Source organism: Zophobas morio, unplaced genomic scaffold (genome assembly GCF_036711695.1).
Source record: "Zophobas morio isolate AGI-343-1 ecotype UQ-CSIRO unplaced genomic scaffold, CSIRO_AGI_Zmor_V1 ptg000799l, whole genome shotgun sequence".
Classification (NCBI taxonomy): domain Eukaryota; kingdom Metazoa; phylum Arthropoda; class Insecta; order Coleoptera; family Tenebrionidae; genus Zophobas; species Zophobas morio.
The window spans coordinates 146,408-168,116 of NW_026972902.1; the positions used below are offsets into that span (position 1 = coordinate 146,408).

At 33.7% G+C, this 21,709-nt stretch overlaps 3 protein-coding genes and 1 non-coding gene across 5 annotated transcripts; 2 read left to right on the plus strand and 2 right to left on the minus strand.

Moving 5' to 3' along the window:
- Window positions 1–36: 36 nt before the first annotated feature.
- On the minus strand, window positions 37–110 carry Trnav-uac (transfer RNA valine (anticodon UAC)). The gene has a single exon. It is a non-coding gene; the product is annotated as a tRNA-Val (tRNA).
- An 808-nt stretch (window positions 111–918) lies between these two features.
- On the plus strand, window positions 919–3,578 carry LOC135121951 (uncharacterized). Its single transcript, XM_064046222.1, has 13 exons — window positions 919–953; window positions 1,279–1,504; window positions 1,558–1,659; window positions 1,724–1,843; window positions 1,890–1,968; window positions 2,030–2,121; window positions 2,322–2,413; window positions 2,468–2,675; window positions 2,850–2,928; window positions 2,987–3,084; window positions 3,141–3,203; window positions 3,283–3,351; window positions 3,408–3,578. Exons 2-13 carry the CDS (start codon window positions 1,304–1,306, stop codon window positions 3,576–3,578), a joined length of 1,374 nt encoding a protein of 457 aa, XP_063902292.1. The 5' UTR covers window positions 919–953; window positions 1,279–1,303.
- A 1,151-nt stretch (window positions 3,579–4,729) lies between these two features.
- LOC135121940 (pre-mRNA-processing factor 39-like) lies at window positions 4,730–7,933 on the minus strand. The gene is made up of 18 exons (XM_064046208.1): window positions 7,844–7,933; window positions 7,667–7,770; window positions 7,323–7,448; window positions 7,222–7,268; window positions 7,066–7,125; window positions 6,906–7,008; window positions 6,780–6,844; window positions 6,619–6,718; window positions 6,448–6,558; window positions 6,305–6,386; window positions 6,022–6,083; window positions 5,770–5,968; window positions 5,611–5,714; window positions 5,485–5,546; window positions 5,319–5,431; window positions 5,137–5,269; window positions 5,022–5,084; window positions 4,730–4,970 (listed from the first exon to the last, which is right to left on the minus strand). Exons 1-18 carry the CDS (start codon window positions 7,866–7,868, stop codon window positions 4,736–4,738), a joined length of 1,794 nt encoding a protein of 597 aa, XP_063902278.1. The 5' UTR covers window positions 7,869–7,933; the 3' UTR covers window positions 4,730–4,735.
- Window positions 7,934–11,339: 3,406 nt separating this feature from the next.
- Window positions 11,340–12,125, plus strand: LOC135121938 (uncharacterized). 2 transcript variants are annotated; one of them, XM_064046206.1, is made up of 4 exons: window positions 11,340–11,508; window positions 11,608–11,749; window positions 11,843–11,917; window positions 11,970–12,125. In XM_064046206.1, exons 1-4 carry the CDS (start codon window positions 11,344–11,346, stop codon window positions 12,104–12,106), a joined length of 519 nt encoding a protein of 172 aa, XP_063902276.1. In that variant the 5' UTR covers window positions 11,340–11,343; the 3' UTR covers window positions 12,107–12,125. The 2 variants fall into 2 exon arrangements, with proteins under 2 accessions (XP_063902276.1, XP_063902277.1); XM_064046207.1 differs by having other exon boundaries at window positions 12,000–12,125.
- The last annotated feature ends 9,584 nt before the right edge of the window (window positions 12,126–21,709 follow it).

Below are 21,709 nucleotides of genomic sequence, written 5' to 3' on the forward strand. Positions count from 1 at the left end.
CCTTTCCTAATTACGTCCTTTGGGTAAAAAATGACCTGATTCCGGCGAGGATCGAACTCGCGACCTCCTGCGTGTAAAGCAGGTGATCTAACCAACTGATCTACAGAACCTCTGCCATGCTTGGGCTGGTTGTGAAATACAGTAGTGATGTATAATGTAAAATTTTTTTTTGTATACTTTTTTTTTTCTCTTCTTAAACAACTTTCCGTTTACAAAGTACTATTGTAATCGCAAGTAATTTTCTGTAGTAAAAGCAGTTTAAGGTGTTTATGCTAACGAGAAACAAAAATCAATGAAAATTATCATGTTTGGCTGCAATATATAGAATCTTTCAAGGTTAACACGAGATTTAGAGATATATATTTAATAGCAAAGTCTCTACAGTAAAAGCTTCGCTACGTAAGCGCAGAGGGAAATGTGAAAATTTAATGCTTCTGAATTTAATTTTTGGCAAAAATATTATGGGATAAAGCTCCTTTTTTATAGATTTAAGTATTCCAGTAAAAAATATTTCACAGCTTTTACTATAATTACAAAGGTAATAACTATATCTGAGAGAACTTAACATGGGTTACTCAAGCGGAATCCTTTTTCCTATTACTGTTGGTTTATAACTAAAAGAATAACTTATTAAGGAGTTAAGTTTAACAGATAAAAAAATTAAGTAAGGAGAATAGGAGGAAAAGATAGCTACCGGAGAGTTATATTAAGTACAACGGTAATAAAAATAGTCAATAAAGTAAAAACTATTCTAAATTGTTTAAGAAATTAAATCGACCATTTTTAAACCTTTTTAAAAAGTTAAAAACCTCAAATTAGACAGAAGACCCAAAAATTAAGACACTAACTGCAAAGGTCTCTTTTTTATATAAATATGCAAGTTGGTGAACCTGATGAAACTTAACGTGTTTTTGCTTAACCGCCCTAGGCGTGCACGAGAAATCTGAAATATGGTATTGTAACTTACTTGCAACTGAAGGCTTTGCTGTTTCTTTCGTGCTCTACGTTTAGATTACTATATCATTAACTAAGAGCAAATTAATAAATATATTGAATAGGTTTTCTTAGTTATACGCTAGTGTTAAAGTTTTTTGCGTGAAAGGCTTTACTTTTTAGTAGGTTATAAGTTAATAAAGTGAGCTGTATAAAAGTTTTCTTGAGTCGTTATTTATTATTAAGTTGAATTCAAGTTTTATTTATCTCAATACTCTTCTTTTACTACATTTAGAACTTTTTAGTTTCAACTTTTGTTAAGCTCCTCCCGCCGGTCTATTTTAGGTTTTTCAGCTCTGCGTTGGAGACTATGGCGAAATTTTCCACACTTCAAGCTTTATCTAGAGCTTCAAGAGAATTTAAGTTACAACCACCGCACATAGAGAGCAATATGCTTGTATTACAAAAAGATAAATTTTCTAAAACGCTTGATCTACTGGGCTTGAGTGTGCCAAAAGGGTTGTGTAAGAAAGTAAAGGAAAGATATAGCTCGTGCTTTTTATCTTTACCTGTACGTTACATTATTGCTCGAATAATTTTATTTAATTTAACCTATCTTTGAAGAGAGTAAAATCAGTAGTCAGAGACCCTCATGATGCAAGCCGGCGTATACTTTTGTTTACGCCGTTATTAAAGGAAAAGAGCTTGAATCAGTTACCCGAAGAAGTAATTAAGTTTACCCTTCAGAGTATATTTTAAAGATCTTCCTTAAAATTTTATATATTTCGAGGTCGTTTCAGCTTTACTCCAGTTTGGTGACGTCGTGGAACATTCCGTGTGTTTAACCTTTGATTACTGGCAATTGGATCAAATTTTTAAAGCAATTTTACCGTTTAATCCAGAACTCGTGGTATAGTATTCTTGTTAATCTAATTTTTTTTATTAAATTTTTTTAGACTCGCAGTTTTGAAACAGTAGGACACATTGCTCACTTGAATCTTCGTCCTTCTCAGGAAAAGTATAAGTTTGTTATTGGTATCACAAGAATGTTATGAATTTTTCTTTGCAAGTACTTCTTTTTTTATTATTATTAAAGCGCAGGTGTTTTTAGAAAAAAATAGTATTATTAAGACCGTGGTGAACAAATTAAAAGCAATTAATCACACTTTCCGGCATTTTCAGATGGAAGTATATTTTTGTTTATTATTAAGCTTGATCTAGTCACTATTTGAAGGCTATTTTTCGTTATACTTTTCTACTTAAGGAAAAATTAATTTATACATAAGAAAATCATTTAATTTACAATCCACTTTGTATAATATTTATAAAATATGATTCAATTTATCTTAGTGTTATACTTTTGGTTTTTTTAAAATTTTTCTATGAAGTTACTTGCTGGAGAAAATAATTATATCACTGAAGTGCGTGAAAATGGTAGTCGATTTCGATTTGATTATTCTCAAGTATACTGGAATTCCAGGTGGGCACCCATAAATTATCACTACAAAAAAGATTTTATTTTTTTCCCCAAAAGACTTCAGCAAGAGCATCAGCGGATTGTAAATTTGTACGCGCCCTACAAAGAAAAAAGCTCCACCGAAGATGGGCACGTCATATGCGACGTGATGGCCGGTGTCGGGCCCTTCTCGCTACCTCTTGCTAAACGTGGCCTTTTTGTATACTGCAACGATCTCAATCCTCAATCTTACTTGTGGTTTTTAGAAAACATTAAACTAAATAAAGTCTCTCCATCTTTAGCCATCTTTAAATTCGATACTTTTGTATAACATTTATCCTTTTCTACAAATTATTAAACCTTAATTAATATTTATTAATAATAAACACCTTTCGACTTGCATTTAGAAGTCTATTTTTTAAGTCATTTTGCAAAATAGTAAATTTTTCACGTTGTACAGATTAATAGCGATAGAATCAAGATTTACAATAAGGACGGCCGGCGATTCCTCAAAGATCTCGTGCAAATTATTGATAATGGTTTTGCTGAAGCTTTTTAATAAAAATGAAAGTTAGAAATTTTCATAATAAACGGTAGACTCCACTTTGCCGTGGTTTGACGTAGTTCTTATGAATCTTCCAGCGTCCGCAGTAGAAGTTTTAGATGTCTTTAATGGCTTGTATCGGAATATTAAAGTTTTTATATATTGAGTGTCTCATTTAACCAGTGAAACGTTTATTTTTTAATAAAGAGGACTGCAGTAATGCCGACTATTCACTGCTATTGCTTTCATTTGGACAACGAGCCCGTCGAAGTTTCTTTTTGTTTATAATTTATTTACTGAAGTTAACGTCTTTTATATATATATAATTCTATATTTTTTTGTAAACTAGCATCTATTTCTTAAAGTAAAAAAACATCTTGGCCCTACACTAAAATTTGATTCTGTTAAATTTTTCCAGGTTTCTTAACTTTTTATACCTTTTGTCCCTCTCAGTCAAAGTTCACTATTTTGCAGGTCCGGAAAGTTTCGCCGAAGAAAAGTATGTATTGCGTTAGTTTTAAGCTTCCAGAAGACATCGGGTTTGGCTTCTTCACACCGGATTATTTTCAGCAGAATTGCTTGCGTCACTACTTAAGTGAAAATGAAGGGAACTGTGCAGAGAGACAAAAAAAATTTAAAAAGTAGTGAGGATTAAGAATTCGTTACGCGCGTAATATAGACTGTCAAAAGTAGTTTTTAAGAAACCCCAGTTTACATTATATAAACGACAATTCATAAATCTTATATTTATTATAATAAACTTAACGATAAGAAAGGAAAAAAAGGTAATTTTTTTTGCTTCATCTTTAAAATCTTTTCTTTTAGGTAGTTAAAAGTTTGCCCTTAAAAAGTGGTTTTTTTATTACAAATGAAAAAAACTATTAAAAGTTGTACACTTACTCTATAAAAAAATATATATAAAGCTTCTGGAATACAATTACCTTGGAACACAAATTACTCTATCGTTTAATATTGTTTCAACGTCTTACCTATTTTCATTTAATTTAAAATAACTTTTTAATTTAAAACACAGTTCACTTCTATGTTCTAGATATATTCTAATAATATTTAATTTAAAAATGTTTTAATATTCGAAAAGATGAGCTTGTAAAGTTGAGAGCTTATAGAAACAATAGTGCTCGCAGAAAAAATTTAAGTTAGCAAACAAGGTTTTCCTAATTAGTATAGCTCCCTTTTGACAGAATCACTGCTTGTATCCTCTTCGGCATATTGGCAAACAGATTGTAGTATTAATCCGGTTTTTCCCCTCGTCCAAGTTAGCAGGGCCTGCATCGTAGGATCCTAATTTCCTCTTCAAGATGGAATTGAGATCAGGAGATTGCCGGGGACAAGACTACGACTGTAAATGGGGTCGTGTCGCACCGATAGTGCAGTGTGACACAGAGCATCTTAAATTTTTCCAATAAAAACAAAAGTTATTACTTTATGGAAGAACCATGGAAAACAACGTTTACACTATAGCACAACTATTTTAAAAACTAAACCTTAACGCCTGACTAAACTTTACTTAAGCAAACTCTTAACTAAAATAAATGTAAAGTCAAATTTCACATGGAGAGGAAACCTAACAAGTGCCCATGCTACAACCTTACAACCGCCGAAAAGCGCAATACTTATTTATTATCTCCAACAAATATAATCATTAAAAAGAAAACAATTTTATGCTAATATAAACTAAGGCGTTGAAAACTAAATGAAACAGCGCTTTAACGTAAAAAAAAGATCAAATATAATAATCATAACGTAAGTGCCGAGCTTTATTGAATTATATACGATGCAATTCACAAGGTGGAGCCCCACGGAGACAGCGAAGTCTGCGGCCACGTGCCACCCGCAAACTGAGAAGGGGGCAGTTGCATGTACGGATCCCAAGCCATGGGGGCTGGCTGCTGGTGCATAAGCTGCTTCGGTGGCTCCTGCGGATTGGACAAAGACGGTTGTTGCAGGGGTTGGCCCTCGTAGTGCGGTCTTTTCGTGGAGGAGCCGTCTGGCTGGGCAAACAGAGCCTCGTCATGACTGCCGCAAAACTTAGTGAACGGCGCAAGTATTTAACAGAGACCAACGGACCTCCTCAAGGAAAAACCTTCATAAAAAAACTGTTCGCGGTAATACTGCTCAACTTCATAAAAACTATGAATAAACCGTTTATATAACGTTATATAAAGCGCAAAAGAGAGACTACTTAGTAAAATCTTCAGAATACTGATCCAAAAAGTGAAGTTCACGGTGAGCAAACTCCCTTTTAAATTTTGAGGAGAGCTTGGATTTTAGCGCCAGTTGAAAAACATTACGAACGTTTTGGATGTAGTTCGCATCTATATATGTGTTACTACTATCAAAATCGTAAGCAGAGAAACAAAAGACCTTTGGGATGCAGATTCAACTCAAAATCAAGAAATCGGAGAAACAAAAACTCATTATCGTCGTATTTTTCTACCAAAGACTCGTACATTTCTCTCCCTTTAGGAGCTCCATCACTGCAAAGCAAGCAGTTGCGAAAAAGCGCTACGAACAAACAAGACCAGCCAACCTCAACACAAACAGATCACACAGAAAAACTTTAAGGAAAAGACATTCGTCCGATTCGGGGTTCTAAGACGACGGTATGAGCAATCAAAGCGGCGGAACCAAGTCACAATGATAAAAGTAGAGAGACCATGCTAGCAATGGCAGTTTCCAAAAGAGAAACAGCAGCGCCGTAGTTCCCTCGCCGTTTTTCAAAGTTGGCAAAACGAATGAGAGTCTCCACGTGCACAGGGACTGACAAAAATAATAATCAGCATATCCATTATTATAACCATCACACTGAGAAAACCTTGCTTCAGAATACTTTCGTAGACAGACCTCGTACTACTTAAGTCGTTCTTACCCTCGTGAAAGGCTGCGAGGGCCAGAGAAACGGCGGGCCGTCTAGGCAGGTGGATCTCCGCGGCCTTCTTTAGTATCCTCAGCGATTTTTCCTTATCGTCTCTGCAGTGCCACGCGTACTTGAACCAGACGTCCTCGTACAAAGCCTCAAGTAGAGGCCTTAGGAACAGCGTGCATGCGGGGACTAACATATACTTACGCACGCAATCACGCAGCGCTCGAAAAGGACGTTCAAGCGCACCGAATGCTCGCCGCTCTGCTCTATAGTGTCGCGAGTATAACAGCATTAAGGCACTCCACGTGCGCAGGAGGGATAGAAGTATAGAGTGAAAGGAGTGAACTCAACTATATTAGACTGCTACAGTACGCTGCCTACAAGGAACAACAGAATAGAAACCGACGCGAGCCTGCATCCTTAAAAATAAGATCCTCTTTATGTGTTACAGCTCCAAAAATGATAGGAAGAAGATAATATTAAAAACCCTTCTCAAAGTTAATATAGTCCATCCAAGCGCGGATCTGCCCTTCGTCCAGGGCTTTCACGTGGAAGTAAGTCCGCTTGAGCTGAACATGTGCGGAAAGGGGGTGTGAAGGCCGACACCACGTACTGAAAAAAAAGACGCACGCTCTCCTCATACGGGTAGCGGAGATCAGTCTCCTTCTTGCCTTGAAGGATATCTTCCTGGCAGCGCTCTTTCAGGCTCTCTTTTAATATCGCTTTTACTTCATCGGGCGTCTATAAACCAAACAGCTCGTTCACAAGGCTACTCCCGTATAAAACGAATGATGAAGTAACTTTATTTTCGAGCTCAGAAGAGAGACTTTCTTTCAAGTTGTTTAGCTCTGCTTCGCTCAGAAGATCTTCCAACTCGTGCTTCTCAAAGAACTTATAAAAACTAAATATACAGACAATAAAAGTCAGAGGTGACAGTCAGCCCCGAAGGAAGTCAAGTCGACCGGGGAGGGTAGGAAATGTGGCCTTCCAGAGGCAAAACCATCACTCTCTTGTAGAGGCTGAAAACCTGGAGGGGGGAGAAATAGAGGGGAGGAGGCCGGGCAATAGGAATTAGTCACGTGGTGAACCTTGACGTAGTGCCCCATGAATTCTTCCCAAGAAATGTACAGATCCCAGAGAGCCTGCGCCTTCCAGTCCAGGCCGCACGTAAGTACAGCGCGGTCAAAAAGGCTAACAGAGTAAAGATGACTACGGGATTTCCTAGAGAGTCCGAGTTTAGTTATATACTCTTTGATGGACTCCTGAGTGGCTTCCGAATAAGACTTGTAAAACGTCAAATAATGAACCCTAATAGTTGTGGAGAAAAAAATAAATATTACCAAAGTTTATAAAGCTAAACTTCAGCTAAAGCTACTTTAAATTTAGAAAAGGAATAATAGCTACCATAGATCCAAGCTTAAAGGGATAGCTTGGACGCCTCTTTCAAAGACCTTTTTGTGTAAAATTTTTAGTCTATTAAAAGAAACATATGGTACTCTATAAACCTGGATACAGGTTTCCGGGGAAGAATGAGCGAGTTCCGCATCAGCATACTTCTTCCAATAACCGAAACAAAAAGGATAACTTGCCAAGAAAAAATCAAATGTTCGGCGTATGAGATCTATAGTGCCCTTTAAAAAGTGAATGAGGAAAACTAAAAGTGTAGAAAGTTGAAAGAAAGCTGCGAAGGAGAAGAGTAATAAGTAAATAAGGTACCAAGCGCAAATGTTTTAAGAACAGAATCTCAAAATAGTAAATAAAGTCTGCGCAAAATAAACGTTGACTATACGTAAAAAGGCTTAGAAGAGGAAAAATCAAAATAAAACAAGTGAAAAACTTAGTGCAATACTTGTTGCTCTACAAGAGTTAAAAGGTAAACCCAGGTGTCCCAATCCTTTGGATTTTCTTTAACAATCTCAAAATATTTACTAAATTCAGAACATTCTTCAGGCACTAAGAAATATGGTATAAAAAATATTATGTAAAACGCCTCAAAATTAATATCAGACAGTGAAACAAACAATACTTTTTGCTCCCAACTGTTCAGTCATAATATATTAACTTTTTGTTTAGATCCTCAACTCTGACGATAGTGAACGTTTTTACGGAAAGAAAAGTTAAACAGTTAAAGACGAAGCCTCTATTCAAGCAATAAAAAAAAATTCAAGACAGCGAAGCCACAAGCAAGAGAAATTACCAAATGAAATTTACAAGGGCGGCATGGGTTTGGCTTGATAACCTATCATGTGCGGTTATATTAAAGCAAATCTTTGCGGCGAACTGTGAAAACGTTAAGGAATTATTTTTCACTGACAAGATGGCTTAAAGAGATTTTTTTCCCCGTTCATTTTCGCTTATTTTACCATATTTTTCTTAGTAGTTTTTGGTTTTTGGTTTCATGAAAAGTCGCCAACTTCAATAATTAGTTGGAGGCTTACCTGCGTCTCATAAAAGAAACGAGCATAAAAAGTTACTGTACTACAGCTTTTATGATTATATGCTATGTTACATGTGTTTCCTGCTTTGCTCTAAGCCTTTTTAAAAAATATAAATTATTTACATAATTTAAAATAAACTTAAGCAAGCATATAATGTTATATATATTATAGTTCAGCGTGAAAAAGGAACATATAGAGCAACCAAAAAATACGCCGAAAGTTTTCTTGTTCTTTTTTATTAATTTTATAAGCTCCAAGCTACTGGGCGGATTTATTAAGACTAATTACTTGTTAGCTTACAAAATAAATACTTTTAGTTTCTATTACTGAGATCAGGTTACGATAGTCCTTCTATCCAGTTGTAACCGGTAAATGTTACCAACTTAAGTTTTTTCGGAGCTCGCAACAGCGTTGCCTGTAAACATGCATGTAATAGTATTATTTTTATTATTTATTTATAATACTAAATAGTTTTTGAATTCTTAAAGTGTTAATATGAATAGTACAAGATAGCCAATAATAATGATAAATTTATAGGTTTCTCTACACTCACTTACCACTTTTATTTATTAAACTATGAATGTCTAAAGCTTTTTAAAATATTAAGCTTACACCATATAGAACTGTAATTAACTATCAGTATTTATTTTTTGTTTTTAATTTTAATTTTTTAAGTCATCGCTAGTGTCTCAAAAACAGCACTTAAGAACCCAAGTAATACTTTTTTATATAGAAATAGGCCCCTATATTACTCCCTAAGTTATAGCTTTTTAAACGATACTTACCTAGCGCCTAAGTCGTCTTTCGGGTAAGGCCTGTGTTATACAATTTTTTTTATTATGGAGTGCGATTTTCTTTGTTATTGTACCTCTTTAACCTTAGCAGCGTAGAATAGTATAATTGCAATTAAGATATTTTATAGGCCTAAATAGTAATCCGTAGTTGTAAATTTGCAGCTGTTAGTTCATCCTTGCTGTTAATTGTCGAGTTTTCAGCTCTTACTTAGGTTTAAGCGAGCCCATCTACTATGTTATTATTAACGCTGACTCTCCGTTTACCGGTTCAATGCAAAAGTTTCTTCTTATAAAGTCATGCAACTGTTGTACCTGCCTCGCCTACTTTGTTACAAGGGAAAACAGATCGAATAAACATTAGAAAGTATAAAAAATTAAAAAAAAAAATTTAAGAGAATGGTATAATATATATATATATATACAAAAGATGCTCTATTTGTAAATTTATTTGTCTACTTATTTGATTTAAACAGAACGCAATATCTATATTGCTTTATCTAATGCATACAGTCGCATTATGCTCAAAATTAACAATTCGTATTTCCGCTATATTATGCTAAAGCAAACTAAGGCATTATATATTTTAGTAGAAAAGAATCATAGAAAACTGACACTTTAGTTCCAAATAAACCTTGTTATAGAAAATTTTTTAATTGATGCACCCGTGAAATAGTATATGTTTTTTAATAATTATGCAGTTCTAGACAAAATACTTATAGACCTCAGTAAATTTATGAAACTTGATGTGTATGGTAGCTAAGGAAATTTATCTCGCAGAAAAATGGCACTTCTATCGTTAAATACATGCAAATGTAAAACATTCAGTGTTACTAGCAAGATGTGGAAAGGTGACCGTGCAGGTATTAACTGTAATATTAATTTAAGTACAAGGGGAAGAAGTTAACTGGTTATAGTTAGGTGCCGGCCTTCCGGTACTTAATCTTTTTCTGCTGCAATACATTGTAATCTAACATTTTTGATCTTATTATTTCTGCCTACAAGTTAACATATTTAGTGCCTACACTAAGGTTAAAGAGATAATTTACCACACACAAACATTTTTTTTTTCAGAAAAAGTAGTATTTCTTGTATGCATAACTCTAAAGTAGCTTGTTTAAGGCTTTAATTTTGTGTTAACTTCTTTTATCCTTTTTGAGGCTTTATGTCGATTTCTTGAGAGATTATATCATATCTTGAGTATTCTCCGTGTTGTAAAACTAAGCTTCATTGTCTTTGTAATTTCTGCCAAATTCATGCATTAAAGTCTATCAAATTCTAACGCTTTCACAAATTTTTATTTTCCAAAGGGCTTTATAAGCCCTTCATGGAATTCATTGGTGTGCTTTGCCTATTTTAACCATAAAAACTTTGGCACTGTCTAAAGTAAATTTCTAAGGTTTTTTAGAAACGTTCCAATAAGCAGTTTTTGAGGTTTCCATAACATCCTTATTTACATCACTGAGATAACTGTTATCTTTTGAGTAATAGGAAATTATTAATAGACGGTTACTATCTTCTACCCAACACAAGTTAAAATTTTGAATATTCCTTTGTTACGACTTTATTAAAAGTTATTTTATGAACTTTTTTACTTTCGTCGCAAGTTCAATGTACTTTATTATCTTTGAAAAGTAATTAAAAAAAAATTGCCAAAGGGGAGAATAGAGCCGGTAAGACTACGCCATTTAAAGACTAAGAAAATTAAAGTTAGAATAATTATAAACAACATAAGCATCTATTTTTAAATTGGTCAAAAAAAAAAAGATTGTCGAAGTCATCAATATTCTTAGTCAAACTTTCATTTTAGTTAAAAAGTGGAAGCCCTTTTCGAAAACCTCATACCTTAATAAATGTTAAGACCAAGGGAAGGAATTTCACGACATAAGAAGGAAGGGAAATTTCGTTCTAACTCTTTTTTTAATAAATGTACTTTTAAACATAAAATCATATTCTTATTGGCAAAGAGTGATAGGTGGCTCTTTCCGCTTCATCGGTGGGTATTACTTTTCTAACCCTCCCAAAGGAAAAGTATACTTATTTTCGTAGACAAATTCTATAATAAACACGATAGCTTAACGTAAATGAGATTTTTAAAAGAGTGCGGACCAAAAAACTTGATAGAATATAAGTAGTAATGGGTTATATACGTTTAATAACATCCAATCTCGGTAAGCTCAAAAGGTGCTGTTTGCTTGTTTTGTACCGAGGCAGTCAATAGTAGTGCTTTTTAACCTCACCTCAATGATTACTTTAAGGATATCCGGCGCTTACTTGTATGTTCTCTGTTGCTAAAAATGCTAGAAGACGGAGATCTTTCCGTGGTGAGTGATACAAAAACTATTGGGTTAAAGTCTTGCGAAGGTGAAATTTTCACTGTTAGTTTTAGAGTTGCTACAATGTCAAACACTATAAAGAATATGATAGAAGACCTTAATCTTGAAGATGGAATTATAGAAGAAGTATCAAGATTTTATAGTTTATTGTAATCACGTTTGTTATTATTAAGTGAAGAATAACATTAAATGATATTAATACAGTATATATATTAATTTTTATAGGTCCCACTTAAAAATATTAGTAGTCATACTTTAAAAAAAATAATTGAATATTGCGAGTATCATGTAGACGATGATCCTGATGATCAAGACTGGGAATTTTCTACTCCAACTACAGTTTCTGACTGGGATTCCAAGCTTATCGGTTAAAAATTTTGTTTTAAATTTAAATTTCCAGTGTTATTATTATAGGAAGCCTTTTCTTTTGTTAGCACTTTTTTAATTAAAAAAAAAATAGGAACAGACCAAGAAGAAATCTTTGCTTTAATACTAGCTGCTAATTTTTTAGATATACCTTCACTCCTAGACGTGGGTAAAAGATTTACCACCGTAATTTTAACAATCACCGTTTTGGTTGTTTATAGGATGCAAGACGGTGGCAAATATGATAAAAGGCAAAGAGCCAGAAGAAATTAGAAAAATTTTCAACATTGAAAATGATTTTACACCAGAAGAAGAAGAGGAAATGCGAGCTGAATATGCTTGGCTGAAAGATGATTAAATAAAATCTGCTCTAGCAATTCTTATATATTATATTCGTTTAATTCAATATAAAGTTTGGGAGTTTAACCATTACTCAAGAAAAAATTTATTGGTTTCATAGCTTCATTTCAAAAATTAAAACTCTTCATACTATTATTAAGGCTTTTAGTGTAGTAATATAATGTTCTCCAACTTCACACTTTAAGAGACTTAAGAAAAAACATATAAAGACTCTACTTAACTTTATAACATTTTTAAACCCACTTATGAAGGCTTATATAACTTACTATAATTTTTTACCGAAAAGAATGCCTTCCAAACTTTTATGTTCTCGGTTATATTTGTTCAATTATAATTTATGCTGCAGTGTAGCGGTGTATAACAAAGCGCTTTGGTCTTACTCTTCGATTTGCATATAATAAATGCTAACCGCTGCACTCTTTTCATAAAAACTTATTAAAATCGCCTTAATTGTCTAACCGCTTTAAATGTGCTATATTTAACTTTCAAAATACTTAAGAAAGTCTTTATTAACAGTGATCGTTTTTCTTATAAAACGACGCGAGGGAAATTTATCTGAAACTGTATATTAACTTCATAAAATTGAAAAAGAAGTGTAACCTTAGTAAGGATGTTATATGATCACGAACATCTAATAAAGAAAAATATAAATGAATAAAATTAGTAGAAAGGAAATACTTTACTTTTTTAAGTTTTGAACAATTTACTGAAGTCTCGGAAGGTTTTCCTATGTTTTAATAACCTCGTGCATCACAACTTGCTCAAAAGCAATAGCAATGGCCCACTGTTCCGGAACAAATAGGCGAGACTCTAGCAACATTCGCACCGCTCTTTAAACTCATCTTCCAGTGATAAGCAACTTGGCTGACACGATGCTATTTGATGTGATAACGGTTAAAATCGGTCTACAAACTTCTCAGCAGATTCTGTTTACCAGAGGTCTGTCTAAACTGCTTGCCCACTATACTCTGTGCGACGCTGCTTGAAATAGTAGATAAAATTTTAAACGGGAAAATAATTGAGATGTACGGGGACCAAGACACTCCTCGCGTGCTAACGTCTCACCAACGCACAGAGCAAAAAAGGGGAACTTCAGTCGTCTTAGACAAAGTCATCTAAAAGACAACCACCAGTCGATATCAAGACACGGTCATTTACGATCTGGACAAAAAATTACAGCTGCTGTTGAAGCATCGCTATTCACCGACCCGTCTCCCCCTCCAACTTTCTCCTTGTTACAAGAAGCGGTCTGAAGTTGTGAGGGTGCCTGACAGCTGTCCATGCTGCCGGGGCCCAACAACAAAGTTGCTTATCGCCCAGGCTTTCCACCGGATAATTAAATTTTATGAACCTTTTTCGTCAATACCGCCGGGTGATACGGCTGATCGCTGCTACATAAAACACCGACGTCAAGTTGATGCAAAAAAAGCAGGTAGTTTATCACAATAACCACTAGGAGGCGAGACTGTAGGGATTCTTTCGTAGCGGTTGAAGAAGGACATTAATCTTATCGCTCAGTCAAAAGATTTAAAAAACGCTGGGAGATGCCACATCCTTCGCTATAATGTGACAGTAGCTGAAAGCAACGAAAATAAGGCGATACCCCTCGCCGACTATCATAAAGGCCAGTGGTTCCTTCCACTTCGGCTACCTTTATAGAGAAGGCAAGACACCCGAGGACACCAAAAAAGCTGTCGACGGACCCTTTATCCCTTAGATACGGCCATAAAAACTGATAATAAGACCCATAACTTAACTAAGAAGGCACAAAACCGACTATCACCAAAGTTTTAACTTTTGCTGGCGTTATAGTATTTGCAAATAAAGGAAAAGATAGGAAACAACATTGCCTCAAGGTCTTTAAATGAAAGTTACAGTATTTGAGTTTATATGTTTATTAAATAAAATGTTTTTCATTTTTTACTTTCTAAGCGGTTGGAAAAGGAAAGAAATAATTTTTCGCCACCTCTAACTCTCTATAAAACACGAAGAACGTTTTTTCTTCATTTAAATAATTAATTAAGGCTTTATATTCTGGAATATTTTCGGTAACTACCCTGTGAAAAGCCAGAGAGCCCGTAATTTCGCTTCTAGGAAAAAGGGCTGCACCTAAAAATTTACCATTTAAAATCTTCGCAAAATATCCGTCGTTTTCTTTTAAAGTGTTTACAATGTTTTCATTTAACTTAGAAAAAAATGGGTTGTTTATATGACTTGCAAATATCTCGTTAGATAATACATACTTATAAGAATTACCTATCATCCTTTTTTTAGGATACTGAAGTAAAATGCCATCTTTTGTTAACTTTAATGTACTAAGTAAAGGCCTGAGTAAAACATTCCTATAAGGCGCGAAGATACCCCCCTTTTCTTTAATTATTTGATATCGCATTATGTCGTGAGCAACGTCCAAATATTTACTTGTTCTTGCAGCCTCGTAATATTTACCTAGTTCACTTTGGTGAAAGAAAGTAAAAAAACTTGTGTCCTCCTTTACATTGTTCCATACAAAGGTAACCTGTCTTTGGATGATACGAGTAAAAACAGGCATGAGTGCTTGATCTATGTCATAATGAACGATTATACCTAAGAAATTTTTGTATCTTTCCAAATAAGGTTCGATATCTATGTCCTGAACAAAAAAATGAATTTTTTTTGGGAGTTTTATAGCGTGATATGGCACTTTAGGTACTATCGGAAGGGTAAGCCTTTCTGTATTTACCACGAGAGTAGGAATGTTCTGTACTTGATCAGATGGCTTAAAATTTCTTCCGTCATAAACTACTAATTGCTTTAACTTTCTGTTATTCCAATATTTATCATTAAACCAACCCCAGCACTTTAACTCAACGTCATAATAAACCTTTCGTAGTCGACTGCCAAGAATAATAAAGCATTCTTTTCCCCATTGATCCGAATTAACGGAAACTCCGTCGATTGGGATCACCAGTTCTACGGGAGGATGATAATTCAAATTGTTATCAAGCAACAGTTCTGACTCCTTCGCCTCCTGGACTTCAATTACACCGGTTTTATCTAAATATACAAGTTGCCCGGTCTTGAAAGGTTCTTGAAAGCTACCTTCTTCTCTAAAGGAGTAGAGTTCTCTAATATCACCGTTAGTAGGGTACATAAGTCGCATTTCATTATTAACTTTAACAATTTCTACGTTGAATTTTTGCATTAAAAAACTACTCTCAGGATCATCCATTAGAGAAATAGACGGGTTAAGGTTATCTTTCAAAGCTGTATACCAGGTTTTATCACTATTTTTCGTTAATAACTGGTTTAGTTGCCCGTAATAATTATTTAGATTATCAGTAAATTTTATACCTGAATATCTCAACTGATAAAGGTCCCCGTTAAGTTCGTTAGCTGACTTGTAGTAGTTTAAATACTCGCCATAATCAAGCAATACATAATTCACGCTTTCAGTGAAGATACTCTCATACTCTCCTATGTTTGAATCAGCACTTGTGATAGCTTTTAAATTACTTAAAAAATGATCCAGGAGTAAGGTTGTCTTCCCTTCAGTGCCCAGCGAGGCAAAAATGTTGCCTGGGTATACGTATTGATTAATGCTATCTTTATAAATGGGAGTTTGCAATAACACCCCTGTTTCGTCAACCACAAGCTTTTCTCTAAATATACTTATCGGTAGAGCGTTATCGGGAGTAAGAAAAATTCCTCGATACTGTTGGCTTAATTTTAGGCGTATGAGTAAAGAGTAGAGGTCAGATTGATGGGGACTATTGTACTGCGAGATACCCTCTATAAATTCGGGCAACCCATCCATTAAGTTGTAATCAATAATTTTTAGGCACATAATAGACTCTTCGGCTTTTTCAAAAAGGTCAGTGGTGGCTTTTTGCCCAGCCGTAAATATAAATATACGGTCCTCGGCAATGAGCGACTCATCAAAAGCCTTTTTAAAAACTTTAAGACGGTCCAAAAATTTATCAGGAACTTCTCCTGTCAAAACAAAATTCAATACCATGGGGAGTTCCTTGGTATTTTCGCTTAACGTAATGTCAGGGATAAAACGGTAGTAATCCTCATGTGTAATAAATATATTTTTAATATGGGGATAACTGCTAGAATCTTCAAGTTCGACCCATCTTTTTTCTGTAGTCAATCCAAGAGGTTGCGATCCGCGAACCCTACGCCAGTAACCTTTTTCTATATTGTAGGTCACAGGTATATAAACGTTTTCAATCATAACGGAATACCTACCATTTTTAAAAACTATTCCATGAACTTGTGTAGTAGGGCCTTCTTTGTCGGATTCAAACACCTCACTAACTTTTTGCTCTCATTGTTCGGGGAGAACTGGGAAGCTTTCTTGAAAACTTTTGTCAGGAATAACTACTGTTATTTCAGGAGTTATCTCTTCCCATTTGTTGTTTAACGCGAGTACCAAATAACCTGAATCTCCCTGCTTATTTCTATATCTCCAACAGTTATTATCCATGTCGTAATAAACCATTTTTGTCTCTTTTTTGGAGTTTTCAATAAAATATAGATCGCTTGGGTTATACTCATGTTGGTATAAAAATTCTTTCTGGCTGCTTACAATGCTGTTGCCCTCATTTCTAATTTTGATACCTTTCATTGGAATTTGTTCGTATCTTGCCATTTTTTTCGGAACTAATTCGTCTCCTGCTCCTCCTTCGAGCCCAATTTTTCGCCAAATTCCTAATTCTTTGTTGTAATAAACAAAACCAGCAGGTCTTACACTGATAATTTTTCCATTTTCATATTCAAAAGTATAAGCTGCAAGTTCTTTTCTGTTAACGTTATCCACTAAATATTCGGTGCCGTCAACTTTGATAACTTTCTGACCCCTAAATAGCAATTGAAGATCAAGAAGAGGTTGTGTGCTACTTTTAAAGATTTTATCTCTGACCGGATAAATGTTTGTTAATTCAAAACCGTCATCATTTTTAGCTTGATTGCTTCCGCTTTTTGTAATACTTCCCTCTTGAGGGCCCTTCAGAATGGGAACTTCTTCATCAACCATTTCAGCTTGTAGTAAAGTTTTTTCTTCCGTGGTAAGAAAGGTACCCATCTTTCGATAAAATTCTTTGAAACCTTGTAACGTTTTAGGCAATACCCCCAGCAGAGGAACTGCATTGAGAGCTCCAAATACTAATCTAGTTCTGCCGACACGCTTCCCATCCCGTATGTCATCCATAGCAACACCAAGTTCTGTTAAAGACGATCCTATGAAAAGAGCGTCCAAGATTAGCAACTCTGGAAATAGTAGCGAAAACGGAAGAATAACGACTGAAATGAAGTCAACCCAATTTATTATTTTATTTTTAACTTTATCCCGATTGGAGACAATCATAGCAGGAAAGTTATTCTTACTCTCTTCCATTATATTATCTGTCACCACATCAAATATAGCCCGTTCTATGGGGACAGAGTTATCGAGCACAAATTTAGAATTGTTCTTCCATACATTTTCTAATAGTGCACTTACTTCATTAGCTTTGGTATAAGTATACTGTGCTAGTAAGGCTTTTCTTTTTTCTTCATTTTTGCATTGTTCTTTGTACCATAATAACATCGCCTCCTTATTATTAAACTCATGAATGGGGGAGGAATTTCCACTAATGTATAGAAGTGCATGCCCATCAGTTTTGTTTTCAATATAAAAAGTAACAAAAGAATAAATTACCGAATCGAAGTCATAATACCACTTTAGTACAAGTAGATTGAGGAGCGGTAGAACTCCAGTCCCTTTAAGTAAATGATTAGGTAAAGGATTAAATAATCCAATGAAAACAATGTCGATAGTTTCATCCCTTTTAGTAACCGCCTTCAATGCTAGTAACGCTCCTCTTTCGCTTAAAGAATGTTCTTCAACCTGTAGTAAGACACTTTTCATAAAGGCTAAACGTAAATGAGTTGTGAAATTTTGATAGTTAGTTGTCCAATATTCGTTTAAATAGGATTTATATATGTTATCAAAGTCAATATTTTCGGCTAAAGTTTTTATGGCTTCTGGATTTACCCACCACTGGGTTTGTGGGGTGAACTCATTTTTATTATTGCTTTTATAAATCGCCGAATATACATAGTATTTTTCGTCGTAAACGGGAAATTCTATTGTATTTATCAGACCGAACGCTGAAAAAGATTGGATAATACATGGAATTCCTGTTTTCAGTACATGGTCATTAAAAGTAAAGTTGGGCCCGCCATCTTTGTCAAACGCCACAGGTAAAAAGGGCCTAGCACCCTCACATAAGTTCATTGTTTCTGGTGTGTGACGTCTGTCCCAATCATTTTCTAATAAGCAGTAAGCTAAATTCTTAACTATCGTCGCATAAGATAAATTTCCATTTCTTTCAGCGTAAATTATAGAGGCATATTTGGCTTCGATGGCGTCAATACTCTCATTAAATTTAAGTCTTATATTATCTTCTACTACACTCTTTGCCTTTTGTAATGGAGACATTAAAATCTCCAAGAAGGATCCTATAGAGAAAAAAGAACAGTATTTGTAATAAAAGCAGTTAAATCATGTCTAAAAAGAGTTAGATACCATCACTAATAAAAATTAGTATTAAGAACGCCGACCAGTAAGACATAAAAAATCCTAAATAGTATATAAAATTAGTGGGGATTCACTTCGTATATACTCTTTACCGAAATTTAGATTTTTAAAAAACTTTTACTTTTTATTACATTTAGTACTGTGCACTTTATAGAGGTAGGAAGTTGCCGTGATTATAATAAACGTATATTTTTTTTTCTTTGAGTTTTTTTTTTTTGTTTTTTTTACAAAATTTCTACTTATATCATATTTTTTAAGAATTTTATCTAATAACTTCTATTTATAATAATCAGGGGCCCAAAAATTATGGTATACTTATTTTTTTCGCTAAAATATTAATTTTCCATTACTTTTTTTTTTGGTTTTGCTTAATAAAACTAGTACGCTTCCTATTTAAAAAAAATATTTTAACTAAAGCACACTAAAGCTATTCATATAATATTAAAAGAAAAAAGATATATAAAATTTCTTTTCAATCAATTTCACTGTGCCTCTAATACGTCGTTTTTATATATGCAGCTAGAGTATATGCAAGTATTATTTTATTAACTAGCAACATTATTTATCTGCTGGGTGATGGAAGGCGGTAGCTGGCAATATAAATATAATACTAGAAGTTCTTAAGATATAAATCTTCAGTTCCAATTTATTTTAAGCAAACAAATGTTTGCTAAAAAGGACATCACTGAAAATTTTATTAATCTTTTTGTAAACGTAAAGTAGACTTGAGCGCTTCCTAATACAAATGATAATACGATAAAATGTTGTTTAAGCAAAGTCGACAGCTAATAAGCTTTCTATTCTTCATAATCTTTTAACATTTATTGTTTATAAGCAAAAATGTTTGCAAAAAAGAAATCACTGATAATTTTTTTTAATTCTTCATTATCTTTTAACATAAATTGCTTATGATGATAGAAGCTCCTTAACCTTTTCTAGCAGCTTAGAACAACCTCTCGATTCTTTGTTTTAAGATTACTTGGTTACTCGATGGTTAAGATCAATTTATCTCATTAGTCGTTTGTCATGATTAATTAATTTTATCACAGTTGCAATTCTATGTTAATATTATATCATTCCACTAGAGGTACCTATAAAAAAAATTGTACACTTTATAAAAAATGTTATAAAGTAATAAGTTCAAGATAATGTTTTTATTGCTTTTTTACTAAGCTTTTTTACGCTAGATATCTGCAGGTGGATCATATAAAATATTAGTTTGGCTACAATATACATATTTTTCTCAAAGGTTATTACGTCCAACTTGAAAAGAAGAACACCCAAGTAAATTCGCATTATTTTGTATGGCTAAGCCTTTTCGAGCAATATACTATGATACCCACTAACTGAATGGTAGAGATTTTCTTATGGTCCAAGCTTTACGTACTTTATAAGAAGAATTGTGATATACTAAGTAGATATAAACAACTTTTCTCTTTTAATCTATAAAAACAGCTAAGATAAAAACAGGATGTATTAATATTGAGGCCACACCTTTACAGGCTAATATAATTTTTCGCTCTGTATAACTCAAAAGCAATACTGGCGGTATGTTTTTAAATGAAAATATTTTTGTTTGTATCAGTTCTTTACTACTTAATTTTAACTATGGTAGAGGTAGATGATTGATAATCCAGACAAAATTTAAATGGAATTTTTGGTTGGTTGAGTGACTAAATATTGTAGCCAAGGAAAAATTTATAGGGCAATTAACACCGGATGAATTATGTTTTTCAGCTTTTAGCCTTTTTCTAAGTGTATAACCAAATAAATTATGGATCTTGTAAGCTAAATAATAATAATAATAATAATAATAATAATAATAATAATAATAATAATAATAATAGTACACCAAAATTTTACGCAATTTTCTTAGTAGTTAATACATTAAACAAAGAAGAAAATTTCCTACCATTAAGCATAAGATATTTAACCGCTTGCACATAAAAGTAATAGGTAGAACACTAATTTGTCTGTATTATTAACAAAAGAACATGTAAAACAGGTTTCTAACCCTTAATTTTTTCCTACTCTATGACAAGTGAATAACCGTTTTTTCCAAAAATAATAATTTTTTTTTTTTTAAATCCTTATTTTATTAGAACAAACTCAATTTTAAGTGGCTACTTACTAGCAAATTTTCCTGAGTTACAAGCTAAAGAAGTGTAAGTATTACGGTCTGCAAAAAATTGTTATGTCATCTGCCAATTAATTCATTAGTACATGCAATTAATAAGAGGAAAATTTAAGAAGTCGTTAGGATAAATGTTTCAAAATTAGATTACGTATACGCGTTCAACGAATTGGTATATATTTTACTCCTACCCTCCTTGTTCTCAATAATTTAAGCCTACCAACTCAAACATCGTAAAATATTTTTTTACCATAGTTTTTAGTCCGTCCGATTTAACAGAGACTGTGCATAGTGTTGCCGACTTTGAGGTTATACCGTCGCCCACGATTGTTATATAAAGTTACGTTTTACATTTTAGACATACAAAGCAGCCTTCTCCCCGCAAACTTTACAACTTTATTATTATTATTATTATTATTATTATTATTATTTATTTTTATTTTTATTTTTATTATTATTATTATTATTATTATTATTATTATTTTTATTTTTATTTTTATTATTATTATTATTTATTTATAATCAATTTATAGTTTCCCTCGTTGAAGCAGCTTTGGTCGTTGAGGGCCGCACTCTCAAAGCAACAAGGGGAGATGAAGATGTACAGTGGGGTTTGTTACATCACTAACATTAAAGAATGTTCAAAAGTTTAGTAAACACTGGGGGCACAATTATTACTTGGGCAATGTTTTTGTAAAACAGCCAAGCGTTCGTTACAGTCGTCTTGAGTAAATACGCAAAAGTAGGCCATTACCACTTGCTTTGTCAAATCCTTGTGGAGGATGTGGTTACCTGCTGGTTAGAGTTTTCCCACTCCACTTTAAACCTTTCATATTTTAAATTTAATTTAGGTTGTGTGGTGGTTGTATTAGCCTTCAACACCGCGAATATATCGCCGGCAG

Bases quoted from the DNA above. Each gene is read 5' to 3' on its own strand.
- LOC135121940 (XM_064046208.1), bottom strand. From the start codon at position 7,868: ATGACTGAACAGTTGGGAGCAAAAA. The intron at 5,270-5,318 runs GTCTTTTGTTTC...ACACATATATAG, and splicing joins GTTGAATCTGCATCCCAAAG to ATGCGAACTACATCCAAAAC. The intron at 5,085-5,136 runs GTAGTCTCTCTT...GTTTATTCATAG, and splicing joins TATTCTGAAGATTTTACTAA to TTTTTATGAAGTTGAGCAGT.
- LOC135121951 (XM_064046222.1), top strand. From the start codon at position 1,304: ATGGCGAAATTTTCCACACTTCAAGCTTTATCTAGAGCTTCAAGAGAA. The intron at 2,122-2,321 runs GTATATTTTTGT...TTTTCTATGAAG, and splicing joins TCCGGCATTTTCAGATGGAA to TTACTTGCTGGAGAAAATAA. The intron at 3,085-3,140 runs GTTTTTATATAT...TTTTTAATAAAG, and splicing joins GCTTGTATCGGAATATTAAA to AGGACTGCAGTAATGCCGAC.
- LOC135121938 (XM_064046206.1), top strand. From the start codon at position 11,344: ATGCTAGAAGACGGAGATCTTTCCGTGGTGAGTGATACAAAAACTATT. The intron at 11,509-11,607 runs GTATCAAGATTT...TAATTTTTATAG, and splicing joins AAGATGGAATTATAGAAGAA to GTCCCACTTAAAAATATTAG. The intron at 11,918-11,969 runs GTAAAAGATTTA...GGTTGTTTATAG, and splicing joins ACCTTCACTCCTAGACGTGG to GATGCAAGACGGTGGCAAAT.